The sequence below is a fragment of the Procambarus clarkii genome, chromosome 4, assembly GCF_040958095.1.
Source record: "Procambarus clarkii isolate CNS0578487 chromosome 4, FALCON_Pclarkii_2.0, whole genome shotgun sequence".
Classification (NCBI taxonomy): domain Eukaryota; kingdom Metazoa; phylum Arthropoda; class Malacostraca; order Decapoda; family Cambaridae; genus Procambarus; species Procambarus clarkii.
The window spans coordinates 58,289,009-58,311,144 of NC_091153.1; the positions used below are offsets into that span (position 1 = coordinate 58,289,009).

General features: G+C 44.2%; 1 protein-coding gene across 1 annotated transcript in view; it reads right to left on the minus strand.

Moving 5' to 3' along the window:
- Positions 1 to 22,136, minus strand: part of LOC138349878 (protein O-mannosyl-transferase TMTC1-like) — a 142,637-nt gene that overhangs the window by 53,095 nt on the left and 67,406 nt on the right. Inside the window, exon 7 of the mRNA XM_069336886.1 lies at positions 1,996 to 2,117. Within this exon, the coding sequence (XP_069192987.1) occupies positions 1,996 to 2,117 (122 nt within the window). The remainder of the gene's footprint in view (positions 1 to 1,995; positions 2,118 to 22,136) is intronic.

The following is a 22,136-nucleotide window of genomic DNA, read 5'->3' on the forward strand; positions in this document are numbered from 1 at the left end:
TACATTATCAGATCCGCTGTTCATTTGATTAAGTATAATTCGTTACATAAAATTCAATGAAAATTAGATAATCTTTGGAGTAGGGCAATGGAATCGCTCCAGCGTACAAGGTCACCCTCAGACGCACTCGTTACCTGGGGTGACTTCATTGTGTATTTATTGTACATATTTGGGATGTGTGTTTTGGGTCAATATCACACCAGCACTGTTGCAGAATCACTTAAAAGAAGTCTGCTTATTCTTTAGTAAAGTCTTGTGCTACACCAACATTCGGACTTCTAACCCCTTTCTTGTATTTGTTTCAAGAACTGTTATATTTTTATGAAAATGTAATTGATTTTAGTCAATTTTTCAAATGGTTTTACAAATCCAGCTAGAAATGAATATTTATAAGACAGAATACAGATCGTATCTTATTTTAAATGTGATGTGTGTGTGTGTGTGTGTGTGTGTGTGTGTGTGTGTGTGTGTGTGTGTGTGTGTGTGTGTGTGTGTGTGTGTGTGTGAGAGAGAGAGAGAGATGAAGAAGGGTATAGAGAATGGGAGGGAGTAGAGAAGGTAGAGGGCATTGGCTGTCTTAAGAATACTTTACAAAACTTTAGATAAACTGTCAAGAGACCGTGAATGCGTTCTGGAGCGTCTCGGCTGATAGTCAATAATTAAAGGAGGACATTTGTTTTTCTCAGCGTGGCTCCCGAGGACAAACACGAGTGTTTGAGTCAGGTATTGAGTCGAGTTCTTTAACTTTTCTCAGGACTAATAATAATATGAAAGCGAAGTTGTAAAATAAGAAACACAAAGAAACTAAACCTTGAAAGAACTAGACGAAAACAAACCAAACGAAAGCAAGAATAAGAATATATGAGGATAAAAAAAGGTGGTAAAAACGAGGCGGGAGAGAGGAGACTATATAAGGTATGTCGGTAGAGTGTGCGGGCCGGATGAGAAGACTATATAAGGTATATCGGTGGAGTGTGCGGGCCGGATGAGAAGACTATATAAGGTATATCGGTGGAGTGTGCGGGCCGGATGAGAAGACTATATAAGGTATATCGGTGGAGTGTGCGGGCCGGATGAGAAGACTATATAAGGTATATCGGTGGAGTGTGCGGGCCGGATGAGAAGACTATATAAGGTATATCGGTGGAGTGTGCGGGCCGGATGAGAAGACTATATAAGGTATATCGGTGGAGTGTGCGGGCCGGATGAGAGGAAGAGCAGCAGCACATCTGGCGGAGGTGGACAAGGCAGCCGGATGGAAATGGTCATTACTAGCACATGTCTCACAGACCTGCGTGTCCTCCTACACCCTGCCATCTGGACGGCTCCTCCTCCTCCTCTTCCTCCTCCTGCTCCTACTCATCGTCATATGCAACTGTTACTGCTTTTGCAACTGCTACTGTTGCTTGTGCTGCTGCTATTCAACTTTTACTGATGTAGGGAATTGTGTCTGTTGCGATTATAGACTCGTTACTCCTCCTGTAACTGCTACTGCTGTTTGTATCTGCTCTTCTTGGTGATTTAGCTGCTGCTGCTGCTAATGTACTTTTAACTGCTCCTCCTGCTGATTTACATATAACTTGCTGCTGTTGCTGCTGCTATGATCACTCCTGCTCCTGCAGTTGCTGATTTTTCATCTGCATTTCTCTGCCCGTCTTCAGGTGAATTACTTCAGTTATTAATGATTTGTTATATATTTGCTAGAATATTTCTGCTCGTTTTGTTGCTAATGCCTTTTGATATGTGTTGACGGCGGTACAACTACCGCTCCTGCCCGGGGCCAAGACACGTCTTGTGTCTTAGACATTCACACTGGCAGCTTGTCTCGGTGATGCAACACTTCAGTCATTCATCTGGGGGATCTAGAGCACACAGACGGTGTCCTAATACTTGAGTAACGGTATAAAACACACACACACACACACACACACACACACACACACACACACACACACACACACACACACACACACACACACACACACCAGAACCCACCTGGGGATGTAGAGTATCCTCTCGGCGATGACGAAGCCGACGGTGAAGAGGAGGTTGGTGGCCGGGAGGAATGGTAGCACCAGCAGCGCCAGCCCCAGCAGCAACGCCCGCCCCTCCTGGCCCTGCACGAGGAGAGAAGGACACCGCTCAAGCACTGGCGAGGACAGGCACGGACAGGAGCAGGCAAGGTCGTGCGTGGCGAGCAAGGGGACAGAGGAGCGAGATGAGGGTAACTTAGGCAACTGTCACGCTTGTGTTGGGGAGCAATAACACGGGATGAAGAGAGAGAGACTGTGTGTGTGTGTGTGTGTGTGTGTGTGTGTGTGTGTGTGTGTGTGTGTGTATGTGTGTGTGTGTGTGTGTGTGTGTGTGTGTGTGTGTGTGTGTGTGTGTGTACTCACCTAGTTGTGTCTGCAGGATCGAGCATTGACTCTTGGATCCCGCCTTTCGAGCATCGGTTGTTTACAGCAATGACTCCTGTCCCATTTCCCTATCACACCTGGTTTTAAAATTATGAATAGTATTTGCTTCCACAACCTGTTCCTGAAGTGCATTCCATTTTCCCACTACTCTCACGCTAAAAGAAAACTTCCTAACATCTCTGTGACTCATCTGAGTTTCAAGCTTCCATCCATGTCCTCTCGTTCTGTTACTATTTCGTGTGAACATTTCGTCTATGTCCACTCTGTCAATCCCTCTGAGTATCTTATACGTTCCTATCATGTCCCCCCTCTCCCTTCTTCTTTCTAGTGTCGTAAGGCACAGTTCCCTCAGGCGCTCCTCATACCCCATCCCTCGTAGCTCTGGGAAGAGTCTTGTTGCAAACCTCTGAACCTTTTCCAGTTTCATTATATGCTTCTTCAGATGGGGACTCCATGATGAGGCGGCATACTCTAAGACTGGCCTTACGTAGGCAGTGTAAAGCGCCCTAAATGCCTCCTTACTTAGGTTTCTGAATGATGTTCTAACTTTTGCCAGTGTAGAGTACGCTGCTGTCGTTATCCTATTTATATGTGCCTCAGGAGATAGATTAGGTGTTACGTCCACCCCCAGGTCTCTTTCACGCGTCGTCACAGGTAGGCTGTTCCCTTTCATTGTGTACTGTCCCTTTGGTCTCCTATCTCCTAGTCCCATTTCCATAACTTTACATTTGCTCGTGTTGAATTCCAGTAGCCATTTCTCTGACCATCTCTGCAACCTGTTCAGGTCCTCTTGGAGGATCCTGCAATCCTCATCTGTCACAACTCTTCTCATCAACTTTGAGTCATCCGCAAACATCGACATGTAGGACTCTACGCCTGTAAACATGTCGTTAACATATACAAGAAATAGAATTGGTCCCAGCACCGATCCTTGTGGTACTCCACTTGTTACTGTTCGCCAGTCCGACTTCTCGCCCCTTACCGTAACTCTTTGGCTCCTTCCTGTTAGGTAGTTCCTTATCCATGCTAGGACCTTTCCCCCCACCCCCGCCTGCCTCTCGAGCTTGAACAGCAGTCTCATGTGCGGTACTGTATCAAAGGCTTTTTGGCAGTCCAGAAATATGCAGTCTGCCCAACCATCTCTGTCCTGTCTTATCCTCGTTATTTTATCATAGAATTCCAGAAGGTTTGTTAGGCACGATTTCCCTGTCCAGACCCCATGTTGATGTTTGTTCACAAACCTAATGTTCTCCAGGTGTGCAACCAGTCGTAGCCTAATTATTCTTTCCAGTATTTTACAGGGGATGCTTGTCAGTGATACAGGTCTATAGTTAAGTGCCTCCTCCCTATCACCTTTCTTGAAGATCGGCACGACATTTGCCTTCTTGCAGCAACTGGGCAATACTCCTGACATAAGTGACTCATTAAAGATCATTGCCAGAGGCACGCTGAGGGCCTGTGCTGCTTCTTTTAGTATCCACGGTGATACTTTGTCTGGTCCAACTGCTTTAGTTGCATCTAGAGTTGTCAACTGTTTCATTACCTCCTCTGCTGTCACCTCTATATCTGATAGTCTTTCATCTAGGGTAACCCCTTCCAACAATGGGAGCTGCTCAGGCTCTGTAGTGAACACTCCATGGAAACTGGCATTCAGTGCCTCACAGATTTCCTTGTCACTTTCAGTATATGCCCCCTCTGTCTTCCTTAGTCTTGTCACTTGGTCGTTCACCGACATTTTTCTTCTTATATGACTGTGTAGTAACTTAGGTTGTTTTTTCGCTTTGATTGCAATATCGTTCTCATAGTCCCTTTCCGATGTTCGTCTTATGTTAATGTAATCGTTCCTAGCTCTGTTGTATCTGATCCTGTTGTCCTCTGTTCTTTGTCTTCTGTACTTCCTCCACTCCCGCCTGCTGGCCATTCTTGCTTCCTGACACTGTCTATTAAACCATGGGTTATTATATTCCTTCTTATTTTTTCCCTTTACCGTTGGTATAAATCTCTCTTCGGCCTCCTGGCATTTCTGTATGACTAGGTACATCATATCTTGGACTGTTTTTCCTCTAATTTCTTCCTCCCACTGCACTTCACCCAGATAGTCCCTTATCCTCTTATAGTCCCCTTTCCTGTGGTCAGCTCTCCTTTCCCAGATCTCTTGTCCCATGGTCATAAGTTTGAATTTCATCATGTAGTCAAAGACTAGGACACAATGGTCACTGGCCCCTAGAGGTATTTCATGCTCTAAATTCTCGATATCTTCTACGTTCTGGGTGAAAGTCAGGTCTAATAGGCTCGGTGCATCTCCTCCTCTTTCCCTTGTGTCTTCCTTCACATGTTGTGTCAGGAAATTCCTGTCTATAACATCTACTAATTTTGCTCCCCACGTTTCGTCCCCTCCATGGGGATTCCTTGATTCCCAATTTATCTCTCCATGATTTAGTTCCCCCATGATCAGCAGCTTCGCTCTCATTCTGTGGGCTAGTGTTGCTGCCTTCTGAAGTTCATCTATACATGCTTTGTTGTTGTCATCATACTCCTGCCTGGGTCTTCTACTGTTTGGTGGGGGATTGTAGATTACCAAGATCACAATCTTCCTCCCATCTACTGTCAGAGTTCCATGTATGAAGCTTGTGCACTCATTGGTAACTCGATTTCCCAGGTCTTCAAACTTCCATTTCCGCTCTATTAGGAATGCTACTCCCCCTCCCTGTCTCTGTGTCCTCTCTTTTCGTATCACCTGGTACCCTTCAGGAAAGATTGCATCTGAGATCATGTCATTAATTTTAGTTTCCACAATTGCAACTATGTCAGGATCAGCTTCACTCACTCTTTCTTTTATCTCTTCTGCTTTATTAGATACCCCATCAGCATTGGTGTACCAAACCTTGAGATTCTTCATGGAAACTCTTGTACCAGAGTTCTCCCTTTCTCTGGGGGTCTGGGGGGATCTGGGGGGTGTCTGGGGGGTGACTGGGGGCAGGGGGGATCTGGGGGATCTGGGGGGTGTCTGGGGGATGACTGGGGGCGGGGAGGATCCTGGGGATGTCCGAGGGGATCCGGGGGGTGTCTGGGGGGGTCCGGGGGGTGTATGGGGGGTGAAAGAGGTCAGGAGGGGTGCTTGGGGGGCTACTGGGGGCTGGGCTTCTAGGAAGGTAGGTAGGAGGGTCTGGGGTAGGGCCTGGGTAGGTAGGTCTGGAGTAGGAAGGGCATACTGGGTCTGAAGATTAGGGAGGGCATAGAGGGGTTGGGAGATAGCGTAAGGTTGGGAGTCAGATAGAGGTTGAGAGGTTGGGAGGGGGAAGGATAGAGGGGGAGGGGGGAACCTCCCACCCCTCTCACAAGGGTGGGGGGTCACATGGAAGGAGAGGGGATGAGGAGGGGTGAGGGCTGGGTAGGCTTTGGGTGTTGAGGAGATGAGGGCTGGGTGGGTTCTTGGGGTTGAGGGGATGAGGGCTGGGTGGGTTTTGGGGGTTGAGGGGATGAGGGCTGGGTGGGTTTTGGGGGTTGAGGGGATGAGGGCTGGACGGGTTTTGGGCGTTGAGGTGATGAGGGTGGTCCTTGGAATGTGGGATGAATTTGACTGCAGTGGGGTCAGAGGGGTCAAGGGATGTGTTGGGGAGATAAGCAGGGGCAGGGAGGGCTGATTTGGGGAAGGGGTGACCCGAGAAGCAAGTGTGAGCTGGTTAGCATGGGGTGGATTAACACTGGGGTGTGTAGCTGCGCTCAAATGGGAAGAGTTGTATTGTTGTTTGCTTTCTCTGTGGGCAATCTGTTCCTCCTTCGTCATGAATTTGTCAATATATACGTTGTAGTAATTTTTGCTACCTCTGAGTAAGTGTTTGTGATGCAGTATGTAATCCACTGCCTCTTCGTTAGTGAACTGTACTAGGACTGGTCGTTTCCTGTTACAGTTGTATGGTCCAATGCGTCGTTGAACTTGCACCTCATTCCCTGCCATCTGGGCTCTCATGTCTCTCAAGATCCCCTGTAGCTCCAAATCCTCAATCTCCATCCTTTCCTGCCTCGATGGTGCCCTGGCTTCAAGCAATCCATGGATTATGATTGTCCTCTTTCTCAGTTCAGGGTCATGCTGATGGCCCTCTCCCTGACTGACCCCCACCCCTCCCACACCCGCTACTCCACCTACTACTACTCCCCCTTCCCCTGCCAAGCTTCCCTTATTCCTGCCAAATTCATTAGTAAGCCTAGATATTTCTCCTTGCCATTCTACCCTGCTCTTCGTGATTTCCTCTTGAATATAATCCATAAACTCTTGTTTGAGTCTTTGAACCTCGTCCTGTATCTTACTAAAGACTTCACTTTTAATCCCCTGGATTAGATCATCTATCCAAACATCCCTCTTCTCTACAAATTTCCCAATCATTCGTGTGTGTGTGTGTGTGTGTGTGTGTGTGTGTGTGTGTGTGTGTGTGAGTGTGTGAGTTTATAGGAGCGGTGTTTACATGAGGGTGCAAGCAATAACGTTGATTAATACATTCCTTTAAATTATTTGTAGGTAATTTTAAGGGTCAATAAACCTGACAAAGGCTAACACACCTTTCGCTTCGTTCACCGGGACAGTTCAATACAATCAACTGAGAAACGATAATCGTCGAGAATTAGTAAAACAAACAAATGCTCCTCTGAAAATAAGTTTTTAGAATAAAACACACTGAAAAGACGCCACAGAATCTTGCAGAGATTGGATCAAAACAAATCCAGGAGTAATACATACTGCAGTAAAATCCATTGTTTTAGGAGCTTGGGGAAGTTTTCAGTTTGAAGAACCTTCAGAATTAAACGAGAGAGTCGCCATTCCCCTGCCCGGGGGATGGGAGTTTGGGAAATAAACAAGAGTGGCTGTAGGAGAGCCTGGAGGTGCAATAGAGGGGGAAGGGGGGGAAGGAGAGCACTTGTCGCGTAAAATGTTATGACAGAAATTTGAGTCAAAGCGAAGGGTCAGATTTTTATAATGAGATCACTCGGGAGTTCGCGTCGTGTCAGTGGTTGGAAGACTGGTGGCGGTTGACTGCTCACACTGGCAACACTACCAGTAAAAAAAATTATATATATATATATATATATATATATATATATATATATATATATATATATATATATATATATATATATATATATATATATATATATATATATATATATTGGTGTATACTGGCAGCAGGTTTTCTTTCAAACATGTTTCATTGAATATGACCGCATATTCTTTTATTATTTTCTGGCATTATTATCTTCATATTATCTGGATATTATTATCTTCAAGGCGACTATGGCTTAGGATATGCCTACGGCAATGTTGAGACACATAAACCAGGTAACCCACTACGCCCTATAATCAGCCAAATACCAACTCCAACTTATCACCTGGCAAAAAAACTCAATGAACTCCTAACTCCATACACTCCAAGTAAGTTTAGTCTACAATCATCAGCAGATTTCCTAGAATTGATCAAATCTACCCAGCCCGATGGAATCATCGCTTCCCTGGACGTCGAATCCCTATTTACCAACGTCCCAGTCGACACAACCATAGGAATGATACTGGACAGAGTATACAGAGACGAGAGCACCCCCAAATTAGACATAACTGAGCCACACTTGAAAAGTCTTCTCGAAGCATGTACAAAGGAAGCCCCTTTCATCAGTCCACAAGGAGACATGTATTTACAAATAGACGGAGTAGCAATGGGCTCCCCCTTAGGAGTTTTATTTGCTAATTTTTATATGGGAACCATCGAAGACAGGATCTTCAGTAGCAGACAAAACCAACTGTATACTGCCGTTATGTAGATGACATATTCGTAATAGTAAAAGACTCAGATGAACTAATTGACCTAAAAGGACATCTAGAGAGAGAGTCAGTACTCCGATTTACACATGAAAATAGTGAAAATAACAGTCTGCCATTCTTGGATGTACTAATAACAAAAACAGGAACCTCTTTAAGCACCAACGTATATACCAAGCCCACCAACATAGGATTATGCCTGAACGGTAGAAGTGAGTGCCCCCAAAGATACAAAGCCAGTGTTCTCAATGCTTATATTCGTCGAGCGCTTACCCACTGCTCTGAATGGAGCAACGTGAGTAGAGAGTTTGAAAGAGTAACTCAGGTATTGGTGAACAATGGATATAGCAATGCGGAAATAAACGCTGCTATAAGAAGACACTTGGACCGTTGGTATAATCCAGAATCTAGAACAGAAACCATAATACCTCCAATAAAATTATATTACAAATCAACCATGCACAGTGAACATATATAAGAGGAAAGAATAATGAAAGAAATAATCAGTAAAGGAGTAAAAAGCACTACTCCTAACCAAAACATAAACCTGATAATATTCTACAAAACCAAGAAGATTTCCGAATTCCTTATCAAAAACAGCCCGAAGCCGACGGAGAACCCTCTACAGCAGTCAAGCGTTGTATACATGTACACTTGCCCCCACGAAGGATGTAACCTTCAATCTAAGTACATAGGTATGACGTCGACCAAGCTGACGAGGCGTTTGACATGCCATCTTCAATCCGGTGCCCCTAGGAATCACATGAGACAAGCCCATGACATTACTCTAACAAGAGAAATGTTGAACAAGAATACCTGCATAATCGACAAAACCCAAGATGCAAGAAGATTACAAATTCTTGAAGCAATTCACATAATAGAACAACCTACCATGAACACCCAAATCACGGAACTATTTACTCTACCCACCATGAGAGTAAGGACAAGACCAGAACATAACGATGCCAAAACAGAAGACAATGTCCAACATAACAGGCCAATTACACCTGATTAATCTTAGTATGTAGATAGGAGCTGCTTCGTATGGGCCAATAAGCCTTCTGCAGTTACCTCTATTCTTATGTTCTTATGTTTCACCTCACATTTATCCCTTAAGTATCCCCCCATGTTTTCACCTTTATTGTCTTATCACCTGACCCAGTGCGGGTATAAAATCAACCAGCATTGTAAGATCTCTTCACTTGAGAACGAACCATGGAGGTTCGAAACGTTGTGCAAATTGAATAAATAAGTGTAATCCATTCTATAGTAAATCACTTCTTTTCTTCACCTTAAAAGTACGAAAATGAGTTTTGGAGAACTCCTATTTCAACTAAGCCCTGATGCTAAGAATATAGTTAGAGGGATAGAAGCACTAAACCAGAAAATAATAAACACAGATTATGCGGTCATATTCAATGAAACATATATATAATATATATATATATATATATATATATATATATATATATATATATATATATATATATATATATATATATATATATATATATATATATATATATATATATAATTATATATATATATATATATATATATATATATATATATATATATATATATATATATATATATATATGTCGTACCTAGTAGCCAGAACGCACTTCTCTGCCTACTATGCAAGGCCCGATTTGCCTAATAAGCCAAGTTTTCATGAATTAATTATTTTTCGACTACCTAACCTACCTAACCTAACCTAACTTTTTCGGCTACCTAACCTAACCTAACCTATAAAGATAGGTTAGGTTAGGTAAGGTTGGTTAGGTTCAGTCAAATATCTACGTTAAATTTAACTCCAATAAAAAAAAATTGTCCTTATACGTACTGAAATGGGTAGCTTTATTATTTCATAAGAAAAAAATTAGAGAAAATATATTAATTTAGGAAAACTTGGCTTATTAGGCAAATCGGGCCTTGCATAGTAGGCTGAGAAGTGCGTTCTGGCTACTAGGTACGACATATATATATATATATATATATATATATATATATATATATATATATATATATATATATATATATATATATATATATATATATATATAATTATATATATATATATATATATATATATATATATATATATATATATATATATATATATATATATATATATATATATATATAACTGAAAACTCACACCCCAGAAGTGACTCGAACCCATACTCCCACAACTGGTATGTACAGGGACGCCTTAATCCGCTTGACCATCACGACCGGACATAAGGAAGTGATAGCCGAGGCTATATGAACCACTTCCCCGCCGGCACTCGGATGGTAATCTTGGGCATAGCATTTTATCAAATCACCTCATTCTTTGGGGCACACGTGAGGAACACAAATGCAAACAAGCCTGAATGGTCCCCAGGACTATATACAACTGAAAACTCACACCCCAGAAGTGACTCGAACCCATACTCCCACAACTGGTATGTACAGGGACGCCTTAATCCGCTTGACCATCACGACCGGACATAAGGAAGTGATAGCCGAGGCTATATGAACCACTTCCCCGCCGGCACTCGGATGGTAATCTTGGGCATAGCATTTTATCAAATCACCTCATTCTTTGGGGCACACGTGAGGAACACAAATGCAAACAAGCCTGAATGGTCCCCAGGACTATATACAACTGAAAACTCACACCCCAGAAGTGACTCGAACCCATACTCCCACAACTGGTATGTACAGGGACGCCTTAATCGGTCGTGATGGTCAAGCGGATTAAGGCGTCCCTGTACATACCAGTTGTGGGAGTATGGGTTCGAGTCACTTCTACGGTGTGAGTTTTCAGTTGTATATAGTCCTGGGGACCATTCAGGCTTGTTTGCATTTGTGTTCCTCACGTGTGCCCCAAAGAATGAGGTGATTTGATAAAATGCTATGCCCAAGATTACCATCCGAGTGCCGGCGGGGAAGTGGTTCATATAGCCTCGGCTATCACTTCCTTATGTCCGGTCGTGATGGTCAAGCGGATTAAGGCGTCCCTGTACATACCAGTTGTGGGAGTATGGGTTCGAGTCACTTCTGGGGTGTGAGTTTTCAGTTGTATATAGTCCTGGGGACCATTCAGGCTTGTTTGCATATATATATATATATATATATATATATATATATATATATATATATATATATATATAATATATATATATATATATATATATATATATATATATATATATATATATATAATATATATATATATATATATATATATATGTCTCCTTGTGGACTGATGCCCTTTCATCAGTCCACAAGGAGACATGTATTTACAAATAGACGGAGTAGCAATGGGCTCCCCCTTAGGAGTTTTATTTGCTAATTTTTATATGGGAACCATCGAAGATAGGGTCTTCAGTAGCAGACAAAAACCAACTGTATACTGCCGTTATGTAGATGACATATTCGTAATAGTAAAAGACTCAGATGAACTAATTGACCTAAAAAGACACCTAGAGAGAGAGTCAGTACTCCGATTTACACATGAAAATAGTGAAAATAACAGTCTGCCATTCTTGGATGTACTAATAACAAAAACAGGAACCTCTTTAAGTACCAACGTATATACCAAACCCACCAACATAGGATTATGCCTGAACGGTAGAAGTGAGTGCCCCCAAAGATACAAAGCCAGTGCTCTCAATGCTTATATTCGTCGAGCGCTTACCCACTGCTCTGAATGGAGCAACGTGAGTAGAGAGTTTGAAAGAGTAACTCAGGTATTGGTGAACAACGGATATAGCAACGCGGAAATAAACGCTGCTATAAGAAGACACTTGGACCGTTGGTATAATTCAGAACCTAGAACAGAAACCACAACACCCCCAATAAAATTATATTACAAATCAACCATGCACAGTGAACATATAAAAGAGGAAAGAATAATGAAAGAAATAATCCGTAAAGGAGTAAAAAGCACTACTCCTAACCAAAACATAAACCTGATAATATTCTACAAAACCAAGAAGACTTCCGAACTCCTTATCAAAAACAGCCCGAAGCCGACGGAGAACCCTCTACAGCAGTCAAGCGTTGTATACATGTACACTTGCCCCCACGAAGGATGTAACCTTCAATGTAAGTACATAGGTATGACGTCGACCAAGCTGACGAGGCGTTTGACATGCCATCTTCAATCTGGTGCCCCTAGGAATCACATGAGACAAGCCCATGACATTACTCTAACAAGAGAAATGTTGAACAAGAATACTTGCATAATAGACAAAACCCAAGATTCAAGAAGATTACAAATTCTTTAGGCAATTCACATAAGAATAGAGCGACCTACCATGAACACCCAAATCACGGAACTATTTACTCTACCCACCATGAGAGTAAGGACAAGACAAGAACATATCGATGCCAACACAGAAGACAATGTCCAACATAACAGGCCAATTACACTGGATTAATCTTTGTGTTTAGATAGGAGATGCCTCGTATGGGCCAATAAGCCTTCTGCAGCCCCTATGTTTATCCCTTATGTATCCCCCCATGTTTTCACCTTCATTGTATTATCACCTGACCTAATGCGGGTATAAAATCAACTAGTATTGTAAGATCTGTTCACTTGAGAATGAACCATGGAGGTTCGAAACGTCGTGCAAATTATACAAATAAGTGTAATACACTCTATAGTAAATCACTTCTTTTCTTCACCTAAAAGTACGAAAATGAGTTTTGGAGAACTCCTATTTCAATTAAGCCCTGATGCTAAGAAAATAGTTAGAGGGATAGAAGCTCTAAACCAGAAAATAATAAATACAGAATATGCGGTCATATTCAATGAAACATATATATATATATATATATATATATATATATATATATATATATATATATATATATATATATATATATATATATATATATATATATATATATATTGTTACGGCCCTCTCGGGACGCAACGGGGTCCTTACTCTGATGTTGTTAGAGGAAGATATATTGTATCCGTTCCCAAGCCAGTAGTGGCTATCAAGGGATGAGATCCGTGACGCAAGGAACTTAAAGGGAGTAGGGAAAGAAAGTTAAGAACTTAATATTATAATTAACACCATCACCGTTTAAATATATAAAATTAATGAGTGCACAAGGGGGAGGGGTATTAACACTAAACAAGGGGATTATTCACAATGTAGTCTTCTGCTGAAGACTGGATCAAGAAGCTAGGTGCTGAGTCCGCGGTGCTTTCTTCGTGGCCTCACGATGTGTCCTCTGAGAATGCCGAGCCTATCCGGGCCACAGGTCAGCCAAAACGCAGGTCCACTGGGGGCACCGTCGTGAAGGCCGTCAACCACACGTCCAGCTGGTCTGCTGGCAGGTACTGAGCCACCAAGGCTGGTACGGCCACTCCACGAACGATATAAGGGGTACGCCCTAGACAGGAGTCTCGTGTGATATCACAAATCACCCTCCTGTCCTCAATACCCCAGTGGATGATCGTCTCCACCAGTCGGTCCCGGGTAAATCCTTTCACTGCCACTCCACTGGCAGGCTAACACACCACAGTGTTCTTCCGGGGGGACGACGTCACAACAGCTGCAGCAAACTTCACAGTATGGAGACTGGCTGCCTCGGGTAGACTAACTCGACTCCCATCACAGTAGTCCCAGGTCGGCTCTGTAAGCAGACACGTCATCAATAACCGGGACACTAATACACCTCACTTACAGGCTCGGGCACAAACACCTGACGTATCCAGTCCATAGATGGCGCTGTCGTCGGAGCACCACCTCACCAGAGGTCAGGAGCGGCGGTGTTGAGCGCGGAACCAGACTGGAAACTGGTCCTCGAGGCCAGTACACGCTGTCCTCACCAGGTGTCGTCGTCCGTTTGGCGGGGGTTTCGGGAGCTGACCCACAGATGGCGTGGTTGTCACTGCTCCAGGCTCGGACGTTGGATCCGGGTTCGTAACACCTCCCCACCAAAAAGAATTTGGTTTGGGGTTCTATAAAAAGAAACACAAACCAAATTAGTACGACGACACAACTCCAAATGGACACACATGCTTTATAATCTGGGATGGCGAGGCGGTCACGTCTACAGAACTGTACTGAGGAACCCTGGCACAAAGGGAACTTGTAGATAGAAGGCAATGATCTGCCTGATATAATCGTCCACATCTCCACTGCGATGTCAAGCAGGGGCATCATCTCACACCTCTCTAGTAAGGATCCGTGTAGACACGATTTGGGGTGACTCGACACTTCCTTATGTCGTGGCACCGATGATGGCTGACCACAGACGGCATTTCTGGTGCCGGTCCGATGGTCCTTCAGGGAGACAGGAACCTGGAATACAGGAGTCTGATAATTCAGAGTGATTGCGACAGTGGGCAAGTCAGTACTTACTGCATACTCTTCTACTAGGCTTAAACCTAGTTTCCACAGGGCTGCTCGTACGTCGCAGATGGCATTCGCTCTGCCACCGTCAGGTCGACCAACGTTCCGTATAACACTGTTTTGAGGCTCAGCTATCACGTGGGGGGTGTCAACCTGCCGGAAACAGTCACTCATATTATCATATGTCGTACCTCCTGTATCAACCATCACCTTCCAGGTCCCTTCTTCAACTGCAACACTTGCAGTACAAATCTCCAATCCCTGGGACCTTTTCACGATGTTCATGGGAGCCATCATTCGTCGGGTCGTCCACCGGTCCTCACTGAGAGCACAAACAAGAACACATACGAGAATCAAACAAAACACCGATAGGAAACATTTGGTAAGTCGAGGGATAAGTTTCCTGAGCTTGTCATGTCCATAGCCGGCACCATCCACTAGCCTGGCTTGGACAGAAGAGGGCACTAGACCTTTTGAACACACCTCACATACCTCTGACGTCTGGGGAATCTCTGGCTGGTCCACTACATGCTGTAACTTGCCATACCGCAAGCACACATCCGCCTTCGCTCCAGACTCGTTGGTATCCGTGGGTGCCTGCACACGAGGCCTCTCTTCTAGCTCAGGTACCTCTGCCTTCTTAACCTCATGTTCCTTGTCGAGAGACGAATTAGAAGTCTCTGCTAGAATATCATCGATCTGCGGGTGAGAGGACATATTAAATATGTTCAAATCCGGGTCTGTCTTTACCTGGACATTACCATTGCCTGTTACCTCAGACCGTGCTGTTCTGGTAGACTCGTCTGCAACCTTGGGATGATTGGTGCTCCAATCGGTCACCAAGTCGTTGGCTAGTACCACGTCAATCCCAGCCACAGGGAGGGTATCGACTACTGCCAACGCACATGTGCCGCTGAAATCAGGCTGGTCAAGATGTACTGGCACTAAGGGGGCGATGTACTGCGTCCTAGGAAACCCAACCAGGACAACCTTTTGTCGCCCATCCACACTTACTCCCTCGGGTAACGAGCTCTTCACGATCAGGGACTGGGCTGCTCCACTATCTCTGAGCACTACAATTGATCTACCAGTATGATCACTCGTTACATACCCGGTTGAAGTGTGAGGGGCCAACAAACTTGGTCCTTCCTGCGTCGTCGTAGACTGATTTCCTACTGGTGGTGTAACACAGCTCATCATCATCACCTCCCTTCGTGCGCTGCCACCTCTTCTGCCTCGGCACCTAGCAGCTATATGCCCTTTCTGCCCACAAGTCCAGCACACCATATTCCTCCTCGGGCTCCGGTGTTTCGGACTGCTAGGACTTGTTCTTCGAGGGCTACTTGGGGGCGTCTTCTTAGCACTTTGTGGGACGGGTCTTTCTTCTTCATCATGAGGTCTGTCGAACCGGCGCTGGTAATTCCTTGGGACGTACTTAGCAGACGGCCTATGAGTCAGGATGTACTCTTCAGCCATGGTGGCTGCTGCACTCAAGGTCTCTACCTGCTGTTCCTCTAAGTACGTCTTGAGGTCTCCAGACAAACAATCCTTGAAGTCCTCGAGCAGAATCAGCTGCTCGAGGTCTTCCTTGGTCTCCACCTTCCGAGAGGCACACCATTCTTGAAAAAGTCGCTCCTTGATTGTAGCGAATTCGGTGAAAGTGTGCTCTGAGGTCTTCTTCAGGTTTCTGAACTTTTGCCTATACGCCTCAGGTACCAATTGGTACGCCATGAGCACTACCTTCTTCACCTTGTCATAATCGCTGGAGTCGTCAAGGGATAACGTAGAGTAGGCGATTTGGGCCTTCCCAGTCAAGACTGACTGTATCATGATGGCCCAATTCTCCCTTGGCCACTCCAAAGAGGCAGCGACTTTCTCGAAGGCTGCAAAGAATTTTGACACTTCCTTCTCATGGAATTTGGGGACCATTTTGATGTTGCGTACCGGATCGAAGCTACTGGTGTCCGTTGTTTGCCTCCGACCACCGCCTAATCGCAAAACTTCTAGTTCATGTTGTCTCTCTCTTTCCTCTTTGTCTCGTCGTTCTTGTCTGTCTCGTTCCTCTCTTTCTCGCTCTCGTTCTTCTCTCTCTCGTTCTCGTTCTTCTCTCTCTCGTTCTCGTTCTTCTCTCTCTCGTCTCTCTTCTCTTTCTCGTTCTTCTCTCTCTCGTCTCTCTTCTCTTTCTCGTTCTTCTCTTTCTCTTTCTCGTCTCTCTTCTCTTTCTCGTTCTTCTCTTTCTCGTTTCTCTTCTCTTTCTCGTTCTTCTCTTTCTCGTTTCTCTTCTCTTTCTCTCTCTGCTTTCCTTTCTTCTAATTCTAAACGTCTCATCTCTAATTCTTTATCTTGTCTCTCTCGTTCCATTTCTAATTTCTTCCATTCTATTTCACGATTGATCTCTAGGGCACGCATCTTGACTGTTAGGAAGCTGATATTAAGCTCGCCTGCATCACTGTCAACGTCGCTGCCCTTATCTTCCTTTTCCGTGGAAGCTATGTCTGCACTTTCCTTTGTACTAGGAGTCTCGCCTTGCTGTTTCTCTTCTGCCTTCAGGTGCCGGTGTACCTTGGACAAGATCTCCACACGGGAATCACTGGCACGGATCTTGATCTCCAGGTAGGCGCTCACTAGTACAAGCTCTGGTTTGCTCAAATATTTTAATCTGGCAAGACAATCCTCTCTGTTCAGAAAAGCCTGAACCTCGTCCAGATCATCGATGGTAGCTTTGTCTGCCATTGTCACAGATGGAACACTTTGCACTTAACACACTGCTTACACGTTAGCACTTAACACACCGAGCACTGTTCTACGCCAATATTGCACTTTATCGCACCAAACACTGCACTTGCCAATATTGCACGTAATGACTTCGGGCACCACACTACCCAATATTGCACTGAGTCCAAGCGAACACTTTGCTCTACAATATTGCACTAAATCACTGAGCACCGCACTAGTCAATATTGCACTTAATCGCTTAATCACAGCGAGCACCGCACTGCACAATATCGCACTTAGTCACTCTGAGCACCGCACAGGACGTATAACGTCACAATCGTCACACAGGGGGAATTATATACAGGGATTACGCCACTTCACCACCCCTGTAAACATACTTAACAAGGGGACGGATCCCGCTGGGGATGCCAATTATGTTACGGCCCTCTCGGGACGCAACGGGGTCCTTACTCTGATGTTGTTAGAGGAAGATATATTGTATCCGTTCCCAAGCCAGTAGTGGCTATCAAGGGATGAGATCCGTGACGCAAGGAACTTAAAGGGAGTAGGGAAAGAAAGTTAAGAACTTAATATTATAATTAACACCATCACCGTTTAAATATATAAAATTAATGAGTGCACAAGGGGGAGGGGTATTAACACTAAACAAGGGGATTATTCACAATGTAGTCTTCTGCTGAAGACTGGATCAAGAAGCTAGGTGCTGAGTCCGCGGTGCTTTCTTCGTGGCCTCACGATGTGTCCTCTGAGAATGCCGAGCCTATCCGGGCCACAGGTCAGCCAAAACGCAGGTCCACTGGGGGCACCGTCGTGGAGGCCATCAACCACACGTCCAGCTGGTCTGCTGGCAGGTACTGAGCCACCAAGGCTGGTACGGCCACTCCACGAACGATATAAGGGGTACGCCCTAGACAGGAGTCTCGTGTGATATCACAAATCACCCTCCTGTCCTCAATACCCCAGTGGATGATCGTCTCCACCAGTCGGTCCCGGGTAAATCCTTTCACTGCCACTCCACTGGCAGGCTAACACACCACAGTGTTCTTCCGGGGGGACGACGTCACAACAGCTGCAGCAAACTTCACAGTATGGAGACTGGCTGCCTCGGGTAGACTGACTCGACTCCCATCACAGTAGTCCTAGGTCGGCTCTGTAAGCAGACACGTCATCAATAACCGGGACACTAATACACCTCACTTACGGGCTCGGGCACAAACACCTGACGTATCCAGTCCATAGATGGCGCTGTCGTCGGAGCACCACCTCACCAGAGGTCAGGAGCGGCGGTGTTGAGCGCGGAACCAGACTGGAAACTGGTCCTCGAGGCCAGTACACGCTGTCCTCACCAGGTGTCGTCGTCCGTTTGGCGGGGGTTTCGGGAGCTGACCCACAAATGGCGTGGTTGTCACTGCTCCAGGCTCGGACGTTGGATCCGGGTTCGTAACATTATATATATATATATATATATATATATATATATATATATATATATATATATATATATATATATATATATATATATATATATAGGAGGGGTAGCACCTCTGGTGCAAGTGTAGGGACCCATAGCCTCGGAGAAGAAAATAAAGAGTACTCAGAGAAGACCTTGTGGATCCTCACTGAACACTTTGATATTTTCTTCTCCTACCACCATTATTCTTTTGGTAGGTGTGTATATTTATCTAACTTTATTTGAAAATGTCATTACACAAAAAAAGTTACAATATTGATTACATGCAGGGTACAAGGCTGCTTGTCACAAGTTGTACAGCTCTTCCAGCTCCTCAGATGGCGGGCAGGAACCATAGATGCAGTGAGCATTTCCTCTCTGTATTGCCACAAATGCGCTGAAAAAGAAAACTGGCAGCTCTAGGGTCTCTAGTTGTTTCGATTAGCTTAGAATATATATATATATATATATATATATATATATATATATATATATATATATATATATATATATATATATATATATATATATATATATATATATATATGAATGAAAACTCACACCCCAGAAGTGACTCGAACCCATACTCCCAGAAGCAACGCAACTGGTAACTACAGGGCGCCTTAATCCGCTTGACCATCACGGCCGTCAAAAGGAAGTGATAGCCAAGGCTATTTGAGCCACTTCCCCGACGGCAACTCGGATGGTAATCTTGGGCATAGCATTTCACCAAATCACCTCATTCTTTGGGGCACACGTGAGGAACACAAATGCGAACAAGCCTGAATGGTCCCCAGGACTATATGCGAATGAACACTTTGATATTTTCTTCTCCTACCACCATTATTCTTTTGGTAGGTGTGTATATTTATCTAACTTTATTTGAAAATGTCATTACACAAAAAAAGTTACAATATTGATTACATGCAGGGTACAAGGCTGCTTGTCACAAGTTGTACAGCTCTTCCAGCTCCTCAGATGGCGGGCAGGAACCATAGATGCAGTGAGCATTTCCTCTCTGTATTGCCACAAATGCGCTGAAAAAGAAAACTGGCAGCTCTAGGGTCTCTAGTTGTTTCGATTAGCTTAGAATATATATATATATATATATATATATATATATATATATATATATATATATATATATATATATATATATATATATATATATATATATATATATATATATATATATATATATATGAATGAAAACTCACACCCCAGAAGTGACTCGAACCCATACTCCCAGAAGCAACGCAACTGGTAACTACAGGGCGCCTTAATCCGCTTGACCATCACGGCCGTCAAAAGGAAGTGATAGCCAAGGCTATTTGAGCCACTTCCCCGACGGCAACTCGGATGGTAATCTTGGGCATAGCATTTCACCAAATCACCTCATTCTTTGGGGCACACGTGAGGAACACAAATGCGAACAAGCCTGAATGGTCCCCAGGACTATATGCGAATGAAAACTCACACCCCAGAAGTGACTCGAACCCATACTCCCAGAAGCAACGCAACTGGTAACTACAGGGCGCCTTAATCCGCTTGACCATCACGGCCGTCAAAAGGAAGTGATAGCCGAGGCTATTTGAGCCACTTCCCCGACGGCAACTCGGATGGTAATCTTGGGCATAGCATTTCACCAAATCACCTCATTCTTTGGGGCACACGTGAGGAACACAAATGCGAACAAGCCTGAATGGTCCCCAGGACTATATGCGAATGAAAACTCACACCCCAGAAGTGACTCGAACCCATACTCCCAGAAGCAACGCAACTGGTAACTACAGGGCGCCTTAATCCGCTTGACCATCACGGCCGTCAAAAGGAAGTGATCAAGCGGTCAAGTCAAATGGTCAAGCGGATTAAGGCGCCCTGTAGTTACCAGTTGCGTTGCTTCTGGGAGTATGGGTTCGAGTCACTTCTGGGGTGTGAGTTTTCATTCGCATATAGTCCTGGGGACCATTCAGGCTTGTTCGCATTTGTGTTCCTCACGTGTGCCCCAAAGAATGAGGTGATTTGGTGAAATGCTATGCCCAAGATTACCATCCGAGTTGCCGTCGGGGAAGTGGCTCAAATAGCCTCGGCTATCACTTCCTTTTGACGACCGTGATGGTCAAGCGGATTAAGGCGCCCTGTAGTTACCAGTTGCGTTGCTTCTGGGAGTATGGGTTCGAGTCACTTCTGGGGTGTGAGTTTTCATTCGCATATAGTCCTGGGGACCATTCAGGCTTGTTCGCATTTGTGTTCCTCACGTGTGCCCCAAAGAATGAGGTGATTTGGTGAAATGCTATGCCCAAGATTACCATCCGAGTTGCCGTCGGGGAAGTGGCTCAAATAGCCTCGGCTATCACTTCCTTTTGACGGCCGTGATGGTCAAGCGGATTAAGGCGCCCTGTAGTTACCAGTTGCGTTGCTTCTGGGAGTATGGGTTCGAGTCACTTCTGGGGTGTGAGTTTTCATTCGCATATAGTCCTGGGGACCATTCAGGCTTGTTCGCAATTGTGTTCCTCACGTGTGCGCCAAAGAATGAGGTGATTTCGTGAAATGCTATGCCCAAGATTACCATCCGAGTTGCCGTCGGGGAAGTGGCTCAAATAGCCTCGGCTATCACTTCCTTTTGACGGCCGTGATGGTCAAGCGGATTAAGGCGCCCTGTAGTTACCAGTTGCGTTGCTTCTGGGAGTATGGGTTCGAGTCACTTCTGGGGTGTGAGTTTTCATTCGCATATAATCCTGGGGACCATTCAGGCTTGTTCGCATATATATATATATATATATATATATATATATATATATATATATATATATATATATATATATATATATATATATATATATATTTTGGTAGCAGTCTTTCCTGTAGACATATATTATTAAATATGACCGAAAAAGTAAGATTAATAATTCTAACACAAATTTTCTCAATCTTTCGTACATTACGCTTCACTGTTGGAGGTAAATCAAAAATCACTTCTCCAAAATTCATTTTTATTTCTAGTCTGACGCGACACGGGCGCGTTTCGTAAAACTTATTACATTTTCAAAGACTTCACAAATACACAACTGATTAGAACTTACGTATCTCTGATTTTATATCTACATTTGAGTGAGGTGGGAGGGGTGATGTGGCATTAACACAAGACAGAACAAGAGGGGATATTAATAGGGTATTAAAAGTATCAACACAAGACAGAACAGAAACAATGGGTATTGAATAGAAGTGTTTGTAGAAAGCCTATTGGTCCATATTTCTTGATGCTTCTATATTGGAGCAGAGTCTTGAGGTGGGTAGAATATAGTTGTGCAATAATTGGCTGTTGATTGCTGGTGTTGACTTCTTGATGTGTAGTGCCTCGC